Raw genomic sequence first — 11273 nt, forward strand, 5'->3', positions numbered from 1 at the left:
ACCCATGTATGTGACGTCATCCCCGAGCTGCTGCTTTGTGAGCGCTTGTTCTGCACTCAAAGACGGGACAGCCAGCGCGCAGCATCGCCCCTAATGATGTTTAATAGTTTCTATCGCTGCTGTAACTGTAATGCTTTAAACTGAACAGATCTAGAGTAGCACTGCTGGAGAAACTTAAATACATAATGAGAACACTTTAGAACCTCTGTCATGTATGAATAAATAGTACATGGATGTACAGTGCAGCTATAACCTCTGTTTTTGTTAACAATCTGTTGACTGGTAGCTACAAACCTCTGGAAAAATCCCCAGAGAACTCCTAAGATCACGTTGGCTTATTTGTTATTACTGACTCTTATTGCTGCAGGTCAAACCAAGGCTTTTGAATAACACCAGAGGCCAGGGTACAATGCGTTAACAATCTTTATTGGGGCCATGCTGCTTAACAGGGTTCAATGTGAAGTGATTGACGTCGATGGTTTGTGTTTACTCATCTTCGCTTCCTCCCATCTTTTCAATAACTTTGCCTATCCACCTGGTCATCCTGAACAGGTGAGTGTAGAAGCCGTACTTCCCGTCACGATCGCAGCCCTCTCCCCATGACACGATGCCGATCTGATACCAGCGGTTCTCTGCCGGGTACTGCACAGGAAGACAGTTTCAAAATAAGAGTCATTGTTTGCAAAGGCAACTATTCTAAATTCTCAGATTGAACCTTTTGTAAATGGTAGAAAAGTCTTTTCAGAGCTGAAAGAACGAAAAACTCTATAAATATTTTAACTATTGTAACTATTTTTTCAATTTTTAAGCAAACTGCCAAATAACACTTAACTGTGAGGATTTACTGCTTTTCTCTAAATTGAGATAATAAATGAAGATTGAGGCTGCCAATTAGGCAAATCTGAAGACTTTACACACTTTTTACCCTAACCCCTTTTTGATGAAGGTTTCTGATGCCAAAGTGCCCAAAGGGTATTTGGCACACAGACAGGGATAAAACCAACAACCTTCCCATTAGTAGGTGAAGTAGGTCCAGTGAAATATTGGTGTATGATTGTGCAGTGTATATGTTTTAATGCTAATATTAATAATAATAAAATCAGTGCTGTGTGGCACTTTTCAAAACCTAGGTAGAAAGGGATTTACAGACCACAAAAATAATTTATAATCAACTTCATAAAAAAAAATGCACACAAAGTTAAAGCGATAAATGAAATCACTGAATAAACCCTGAACAAACTGTGTGAATCAAATCATCATTGGTGTCCCAGAGAACACACATTTTCCCCTTTGGTTGCCATGGGGTTACCATCTGGTCTCTAGGATTGTGTGACTGGGAATTTAGTTGGAGAAAGCATGGCTGTATGACTTCGCGACAGGTCAACTCAAGCATTGGTATTTCCTATTACAACATTTTGCATTTTCATAAATTTTACATATTTGGATTATGGTTATATATTTTATGACTATAAAATACTGTTAATGTCCAGACAGATTTTCAGGAAATTCGTTAACAATTTTAACGTGTCAGGAATAAGAAAATCCCATTACACTACTGTTCAATTTGTGAACGAGAAAAAATTACATTTTTAATGTAAATGTTAACTTGATTATATAATTAAGAGTTAATACACAGTCTACATAATTTATTACTATGTGTTAATTAAAACATGATGTCACTTCTGTGTGTTCTCGTGCCGTCGGTCTTATAATTTATTTAACAAATATTTTATTAAACATCTGCTTGAGATATAAACCAGATGTTATCTAATGATAAGAAATGGTAAAGAGGAGACTTAATCTATCATTTGTTCTTCTTTCATTGTGATTCTCACCTTCATCACAAAAGGTCCACCGCTGTCTCCCTCACAGGCGTCTCCACGATGGTTATCGTCTGGTTTATAACCTGAAACAACCAGAGACTGTAATTATAGAGAAACTTTGACACCTTCAGGAGATGCAGGATCATCCTGAGAGAAACAGCCAAATTCCATTCAGTGCAGCCAATGAGACGGCAGCATCACTCAGCACACCAGGGGTTTATTCAGGATCAAACAGTTGGACCAAAAATAAGCCAAAGATAAAATATAAACAAGCATTTTCTTGAACAAATGTGGAAAATCTTTTGTTTTGTTTTACCAGCACAGAACATGTTGTCTGTGATCTTGACTGAAGTGGAGCTGCGGCAGATGTTCTGGTCCACTATTGGTAGGTGGATTTGCTGAAGGACTGATGGTAAATTTCTCACTGCAGGGTTCCAGCTTTCCTTCAGGTTCCCCCACCCGGTAACTCGGCCCTTAAAGCCTTCAGACATCAGACTGCCGGAAAAAATACCAGTCAGATATATCACAAGGCCTGTCACCATCCATAGTATAAACCTCACTGAACCAAAGTGTCTCTGACCACAGTTCTTAATAGCACCCTCTACTGGCGCAGTCTTTGCATTACTTTAGACTTTCCAATAAGACAGAAAGAATCTGTGGGATCTGAAGAATCTTTTAACCTCCTGCAGAATAACTGGAGAAAGGAAAATTGATATCTATGCAGAAATAGCTATGTGACCAAGTTTGAGGACCTGACTTGATTTAATCAAATTGTTGTTTACTGAGGACTTTAAGCAAAGTCCTTGGCACAATAATAAACTGTGTTGATACCTCCCCAATTAATATTTCTAGCAGTATTCAACACCATATGAACAAAATAATCTCTCCAGCAAGCTCTATGTCGGACCCAGAGTCTCCCCCATATTGAAACGCTCCAGATCACTTGACAAAACTGGTAATTCAATTCTCCGTTCAGTTTTGTTGATATGTCAGCAGTACACAAGACTCATGTTAGAGAAAGGTAAAAACACCAGTCTGAATGTTTTAGTTAACCCCATCAGGACAAAACTGATTTTGGATGTCTGTGTTTAGTCAGTTTAGATGAGTGGCACAAATAGCAGTAAGTTGGTAAATTGCTTTACCAATAGGCAATATAGGTCCACCACTCAGCTTTAAGCTAATCTATGGCGCTGCTTTTCACCGCAGTAGCGATTTAACTACTTCACATTGAGCAGAGATGGAGTCTGTCTCCGACTTGTATCCCCATGTAATGTCTGTGTTGTGTGTATAAGGTCGGGGTTGTCCCATTTCACTGCAGGGCAACCTGTATGTGGCGAATAAAGCTTTGATTGATTGATTGATTGATTGATTGTCCTAAAGAGAGGAATCTACCATGTCCTGAAAGAAAACAATAATCTGTGCCAAGTTAGATAAAAGGCAAAAGACACATTTTCACCCCTTTCTTTTGATTTGTGTGGGAAATATAATTAAAGAATTTGGTCTGAACTTGTCAACTTGTAATTGGTTGCAAATGTTGCGTTTGTCTTACAACTTGGCGACGGGCTTGCTGGGCAGGCAGATAGGATGGATCTTATCAGTGAATATGACCGGCCTTCTCATGTGCAGCAGAGCGATGTCACGGTTCAGGTTTTCTTTCCAGTTGTACTTGGGGTGGACAATGATTTCATCAATTGCCACAATCTTCTCAATGCCACGCTCAAACCTAGAAAAAAATGACATAATTCCAACAGGCCTTCAAATGAAACTAATGATAATTAAGACAGACACGCCTTCTTACTGGGCTCTGTTGTGTTTTCCCAGGCGGACCAGTATATCGTTGATGGTGAAGTTCTTGTTCCAGGGTGGGTAAAGGATGCAGTGAGCTGCAGTGAGGATCCACTGATCACTGATCAGACTGGCTCCACACAATAACTCCTGTGGGCTACGCTTGTACAGCATCACCTGCCTGCAAACAACGAAATTATCTATTAAGTTAGAAATAAAAAGTCATTCAAAAGGTGACAGAAACAGTTCATTTCTTAATGGTTCATTTATTTGTTTCTGACTGGCAGAATGGACAATGGGAAGAACAAATGTGTCAGGATTACAAACTGCTCACTGTGGAATGTGTCCATATTACTAATCTGTTCTTATCATCTTATCACTGTTTAGATTCCTCTATCAGCTGACACAGAGGTCACCCAAATGAGTATGGTTGTGGCGTATGGCTATGCATAATAACTGGATGACCTGGCCCACCCTTTGCATTCTGTCCTTGCCAGGCAGCATACAAACTTTCAACATCTGTCTAAGCTGAAGAGGCAGATGTTGAAAGTTCCCGGTGTCATACTTGTATTTATTTGCTTGATTGTACTACAAGCTCCTAAATATTTTCATTTTTACTTTTTGAATCCTTCACTTTTTATGTTTCCTTGTTACCTCAGCTCTTTCTTGTGTGTATTTTATTTATCTTTCAAGATATTTGGTTTTGTGGTGTTCTATGTATTTTACAGTTTTTATGTTTTGGGTGCTATGGTGCTGCAGTTTCCTGAATGTTGGGATAAATCAAGTATATCTAGTGTTATCTTGATAATCTCCTGATGGGAGTCTGATCTGTTTTACCAGACATTCAGAACAATTTTGTCAACCATCCTTAAAGTCATGTTGTTTATCTAGTGTCATTACCATGGAGCTGAGCCCACTTCAGCGTCATCACCCCCAACGATACGTCCGTATGACTGCACAAGCTCTGCTTCGTTTTGATCTTTTTTGCTTATCTTTTCAAACAGGGGACGCTGTCCACAATCTGCAATACAAGAAGTAAATAAAAACTTTGATAGATGGTCAAACACAACAAAACTATTAACAGGCTAGATGGATCACCTGCTTCTTGAATTGTTCTCTTTCAGCTTTTTGGGGTACAGTGATTACCTGATGCTTGCTGTCACTGCCCATTAAGTGCACTCACCATCCTCTCCTTGTCCAAACGTGCGAGGACTGAAAAGGTTTTTCCTGGCCTGACCTAAGACGGAGCGCTCCCTGCCTTCGGTCACAGTTGTTTGCTCAGGCCCTAATAGTGGGTCATCTGCAGGAAACAGGTGGACAATTGAAAAGGTAAGGGGCAGGTAAACAGGTGGATTTATTTAATAGTGGATTGTAGGTTTGTACTCTACCACATAGCTGCAGATCACAGTAGTCCATTGTTATATTTCCAGCAATCCTGACATAGCACCAGGGGCCCTCAGAGTCACCGTCAGGATTTCGGCACTTGTTGGTCTGCAGCTGAACTTCAGGGATGAACTCTTTGTCCCGACTGAGGGTTTTTACCTCCGGTAATGACCATGGCAGGCAGGTGTGACCTCCTATGGTAACACTTAGGTCCCCATTATATTCTATACCATAATTAGGCAAGCACACTATAGGTTTCTGTGGTTTCGTTGCCACAGTGGGTGGGACAAAGTCTTCACCTTTAACCAAAAAAAAAAAAAAAAAAAGATCAGCTGACAGAACTTGGAGCTCAAACTACAGAAAAATATAATCCTAAATTGTATATGAGCCCTGAAACACTCCAGGATGTAAGAAGAGTCTGTGGAAGAAATTCAGTGAGTTCTGAGCAGCTCATGTTAGGTGCCGACATGGCTTTCCAACATTACTAGTACAAGAGTGTCAACTAGCCTAAAATGGTGCAAGAATATTAATTATTATCATTGTATTCATAATCTTTACTCAGTGGCTATAGCAGATACTTGCCACATATTGGTACTCTGCAGGTCTCTTTCTGGACAGATGGGTCTTTGGTAAAACACCAGGGACCTTCTGGACGATGGTCAGGGTTTCTGCAGAAATTCTCCTTCAAATTGCTGCCTGGTTCTGAAGTGTTATACTCTCTGCAGACACACAGGAAAACAGGGAATGAATTACTTCCCCAAGTGGAGGAAGGATCTCAGTGTGCTGTTCACCAGTGTGAACAGAATGGAACGGGAAGACTGTCAGATTGGCATGACCTCTGCACTAATACGGATGCTGTACTGATCATCTGCAAAAGCAAAGCTATAGATGTCTTGATTCATGCTCAATCATGTAAGTAAATCCAAGTGACTTCTTCAGTCTCAGTTGACTGCAGGTTTCCCAAATCTTATAAACAGTACTGTACATTTCCATAATAACTGAAACTAGCGCCACTGAAGGAACAATGGGCTGGGAAGTCAGTTCCTTGATCATTAAAGAAGGCGCCAAAAGAAAGCTCCAGCCGATCCAGTAGAGAAGGACAACTGCTGCCTAGGCGAAAACCTGTAATGATCCCATATGTGTCAGGAGTATCAGGACAGTTCTGATGCATCGTGTCTCTGTGACTTTCAAAACCCAAAACACACTGCGCCAAAAAATTGGTCCACCCCAAGGATCGGGTCCCCCGACACAGAGTAACATAGTGCACGCTGTTAAGTGCCAGGAGGATTGCCAGGATTTATACGTCAGGGAAACCAAACAACCTCTCGCGAAGCGGATGGCACAACACAGACGAGCTACCTCATCGGGCCAGGACTCCGCATTCTATTTACACCTACAGCTACACCGACATTTACACCTAATGAGGATGTACACATCCTGGACAGGGAGGAACGCTGGTTTGAGCTGTTTAAGTACACTTTTTTCATATTGCTTGGTCTTGTAATTTTCCAATAAAAACAGTCAAGGAGGCCATTTACGTGAAAAGGGAAATACCATCTCTGAATCGAGGAGGGGGCCTAAGGGTACATCTTTCGCCATCTTACAATGCTGTGATTGCAGCCATTCCCCAACTCTCTGTGAATGGTACTTTAATAATGGCCTTTGGTCAGTGGTTGTTGATGGTCATGAGAATTTGCATATTAATGATCAAGGAACTGACCTCCCAGCCCATTGTTCCTTCAGTGGGCTGGTTTCAGTCATTATGCAAATGTACTGTTTATAAGATTTGGGGAAACCTGCAGTCAGCTGAGACTGAAGAAGTCACTTGGATGAGTGAGGAAACCAGCGATGTGAACACGCTACGTCCAGAGGAACAGAATCAACTTTTGGAGATTTACTTACCTGGATGATTGAGCATGCATCACAACATTACTGAGTTATAATTTGGGTGGTTAATAATTTTTGTTTTACCAGTTAGTTTGTGAGCTAGCCCTTTTAAATATGACTAAATTGGATGTCCTTTGTGTTTTTCTGCTTTTGCTCAGGTAATGAGTAATATGTTGCTTTGCTTTGGTTATTTCTTACCTAATTTAAGAAGCTCGTTAGTTAGTTCCAGGACTGTAATTTTTGTTTTTATGTGGGGAATTGCTCAGTTACCTAAAGATAGGATGTGGAAAGCTGTGCCTCCAGTGTTGACACACTCTGCCCGACTGCGTGATGCTGATGTCTCCTTCGTAGTTCACACCATTACCCTGACCAGAAATACACTGACCTGAGGACAGACACACACTCTGCGTTAATCTACACTAGTTAACTGTTTTATTATTTATTGTGTTCATTTATATTCACCTTCTATGCATTTTCTGATGAGATTGATGTTTTTTGCTGTTCTTGACATCCGAGTTCCTTTACAGTCTGCAGAACAAATAGACAGACACAGTGAGATGTTGGTGTGTTCCCTTTGTGTGCTGTTCTTGATTTTGTTCATGTTTGCAGTGCAGCTCACAGCTGAATAAACTCTGGTGTACAAATAACGTGAAAAATTGGACTCTGCTTGTGTTCATCCAACTGCACAAAGTTTAACAGAAGCAAAAAAATAAATAAAAATCAATAAATAACAAGATTAAACAAAATCAAATTCATTCAAACCAACAGAAAGCACAGAAACATCCAACCAATTCTAGTTCTATTCAGAAACACATCAAATCTAAACTGGACCAAAACATCCATCCAAACACAAACATCTCTGTCAGGGAGGGGGAGGATACAAGTTTTCTGGGGGTATGTGGTGGTGGTGGTAGGAGGGGCTCTGGGCTTCTGTGTAGGCTGCTGCCCTCATGACCGGGGCACAGAGAAGCAGAAGAAAAAGGATCAATGGATGGATGTTTTGTTTGTTTAAAATCACTTAATATGAGAATTTCCTCTGATAAACTGAAAGACTGTGGAACTGTTGGTTACACAAAACAAGAAAATTGAAGAAAGAAATGTTTATTTCTTATTTATTGTAATAAAAAAAAATCATACTGTTCATATACATATACTTATCTCTTAGTATTGAACATATTTGTTTCCATGTTTAAATCCAGTATATCTCACCGAGGTATTTGTTCCAGAATTTTTCCTGTAGGAAGAGAGATTGTTTTGCGATGAGACTTTGAACTGATCTCAGTGCTGTTAAAACTTCTGACAGGAGAGAGAAGTAAAAACATACTGTTTTATCTGGCTGCTCAAACACCTCTCTGGCTTCTTCGTGGTCGCAGATTTCCTCCACACACTCTCTCTCCAGGTTCCCTGATATGAAATAATCCACATTAACACACTATAATCGTGACAGTATCATGAGACACAAACATAGAGAGCACCTGTAAAACATGTTATAGTAATTTTGTGTCACTTCACAGTTGTTTGTTGTCTCTGTTTGGCTCTTTTTGTTTCTTTTTGATTTACTTTCCAGAATTAATGCTAACATTTAGCAGTCTCTGCCCACCTCCAGTCAACAAAGACTCAAAGCTAATATTGTTCCAAACCTGCAGCACATGCTAAAGTACGTGATTACAATTGAATCTAAAGTAGATACGAAAAGGGAGAGAAATGAACCTGCTCCCTGTACAAACATTTATTTGAATCAAGGAATTTTATGATTTCAGTAGACACAGAATGATACGAATGGTCAAGATGTCAAACCATAGTGGATGTAATAATGAGGAGAAAAGCTGCTGTTTGGTCACCTGCTTTCAGCTCCTCAAACATCTGGTTGGCTCGTCTGTTCCGGACCAAAACCTGTGAGGCGAGGTGGCCACTGAGAAAAACTACAACAAAGATAGAAAATCAGTTAAACCCTTCCAGCATCACCAACACTCAGCCTCCAGTTTAATTTAAAATCTGTTCTGTAGTCACACAAATGATCAAATGCAAGATGACCTGGGACTGTTGAGCAGCTAGAATCCTCTATCAGACAAAAATGGGACAAAGTACCTCTTCCAAAATTACATCAGCTGCTCTCCTCATCCATGACGTTTACAGACCGTTTATAAAGGACAGGAGACGCTAGACAGTGGTAAACACAGTCCTTTCAGATGTGCTGCTGCTATCAAATTCAACATGAGATATAGTTTTAATGTTTTAATTTACACAATGTTCCAACTTTTTGGGATTGGATTTGTATAAAATTTTTCCATTCTTCCATTTATCTTCTGTCTAATAATGAGGAAGATTTTGTCAAATGACACAATATGCTTTATAAATAATTTACAGGGTCTGCCTCTTCCAGGTGATTGTGTTTCACCCACCTCCCCCCTTTGGCAAAATGCATGGCATATAAAAATACTGTATTAACTACGTACTCCAAAAATAAAAGTAATGGACTGAAAACATATCTTAAGTAAAGGTCAGTAATTTACATACTTGAGAATTGATTTCAATCATATTATACACGTATTTCTATCGGGTAATTGTAGAAGTGATAGTAGTACTAATTACAAAGACTGTTTTTACAGTCTTTGTAATTATACTTCCAGACCAGATTTAAAATGGTTCATTTGGTTTAGTGTTCATCAAATTCAAGACAAGAGAAGAAGAAAAAAAAGTGATATTTGGTTAAACAATCAAATGTACAGATACACAGACTGAGGGTTACTTTCTGTCTTCTAATGAACTTTCATAAAAGACTTAAATCGACATATATTCAAACCAAAGTACAATTTTGATCTAGATTAGTCATATGATGATCCTACATTTAGTACCAGTAATATGAGCACTAAAAACACCAGTTCACACATTGAAGAAGAAAGGAGTTCATTACCATGGTTTGCCACACAGCTGTGCAGGAGAAACAGCAGCAGAACAGCAGCAGGTTTTGATGTTGGTTCCATTATGATTCAGACCTGTAAGCAGAACCTCAGAACCAGATCCAGCAGTACTCAGTGTGTCCTTCTTTGTTTGCCCGTCTATGTCTCTCTGTCCGTCCTCTGGAGGGGGGGATTATTGACCAGAGGGTCAAAGTTTGAGCCAGACTGATGAGTCGGTTATGTTTAAACCTACATGTTTACTTTTTCTCAACAACTCGAGTCCTACTGTGAGTTAATACTGCTGCAGTTTAACACAACCCAAGATCAGTTTTGTTGATACTGAATTATTGTTTGGTAAAAAAAAAAAAACATATGAACATACAAGTCACAATTAACAAGTGTAACAAGTCCCTAAAAAAATCTTAAAAAGTCTTAAAAATACCATCTTTGGTACATTTTTTTTTCTTGTAGATCTTTAGTCACTTAAACCAGGAAAAATATTTTAATAATTCCATTTTGTCAGTTTTTCTTGCAGAACTCAAGTTTTTGGTTTAATTAAGCATCCAATTTACCTTTTTAAATTGAAATGTGAGGAATTAAGGGGGGTCAGTAGGAGGGGGAGGTGGGGTGGGTTTGGCGTGAGGAGCTCAGTGGATGATGTCCCAACAGGTTTATTTTGTTCCTTGGGAAATTTTTTTCATTGCTGTTTTCGCTTTTTTAATGTAAAGTCCTAATGTTTTGCAAAAAAAAAAAATGTACTTGATGGAGGAAAATAGAGCTCATTTTTGGATTCAGCACCCTAAAAACATGAAAATGTATCAAAAATATACCGTTCAGAAAAAAACATTTTTTTGTGACGACATATGTTATCACAGTCTTGGGTTCCTAAAGTCAGTCATTGTTCTGTCCAAACCCAGTGTGGTGGAGGTGTGGTCCCTGGATCAGTTGCAGGAGAGGAGTGGTGCAGTGAGCTCAAGGGGGCGGTGCTGGGAGGCAGGTGAGGCCACAGGTGGTGGCGTTATGACTGATGACAGTCTCCATTTCTTTTCATAGTGGAGGAAGAGACGAGCGGAGAAGGAGGAGACGGACATCTGGGCTGAGGGGAGATTGTCTTTGTGTGTGCAACTGACAATAAAGTGCAAATCAGTGAGTCAACCATTGAGTGTGTTGGGTCCTCCTTGTACACCCATCATACACAAAAATGATTCAACATTTAAAATAATAAGAGTTTGTTAAAAGCTAGGTCAAGTTCATTATCGGTGATGACACAAACCCGAACCCTACGCAATACAAAGATGTTCCCCAAATTTCTACTTCACAGACCTGTTTTGGTTTTCTCTAAAACACAAGTATGGAGTTAGGCATCACCACCCACAGTTAATATGCACCAATGTGTTAGGGCTACAATGGGTTTTTGTTTTGGCCATGTGCTCAGTAAGCAACACTCCAGAAACTAGATGTTACATTTCAAATAAATACTCATTTTGACATCAGA

General features: G+C 39.6%; 1 protein-coding gene across 1 annotated transcript; it reads right to left on the reverse strand.

Moving 5' to 3' along the window:
- Positions 1 to 405: 405 nt before the first annotated feature.
- On the reverse strand, positions 406 to 9955 carry f2 (coagulation factor II (thrombin)). The gene is made up of 15 exons (XM_004565618.4): positions 9793 to 9955; positions 8720 to 8800; positions 8203 to 8282; positions 8088 to 8112; positions 7341 to 7406; positions 7149 to 7263; positions 5574 to 5710; positions 4997 to 5290; positions 4792 to 4908; positions 4509 to 4629; positions 3622 to 3789; positions 3373 to 3546; positions 2140 to 2318; positions 1836 to 1906; positions 406 to 642 (listed from the first exon to the last, which is right to left on the reverse strand). Exons 1-15 carry the CDS (start codon positions 9860 to 9862, stop codon positions 487 to 489), a joined length of 1854 nt encoding a protein of 617 aa, XP_004565675.2. The 5' UTR covers positions 9863 to 9955; the 3' UTR covers positions 406 to 486.
- Between the last annotated feature and the right edge of the window lie 1318 nt (positions 9956 to 11273).

The sequence above is a fragment of the Maylandia zebra genome, linkage group LG23 (assembly GCF_041146795.1).
Source record: "Maylandia zebra isolate NMK-2024a linkage group LG23, Mzebra_GT3a, whole genome shotgun sequence".
Lineage (NCBI taxonomy): Eukaryota > Metazoa > Chordata > Actinopteri > Cichliformes > Cichlidae > Maylandia > Maylandia zebra.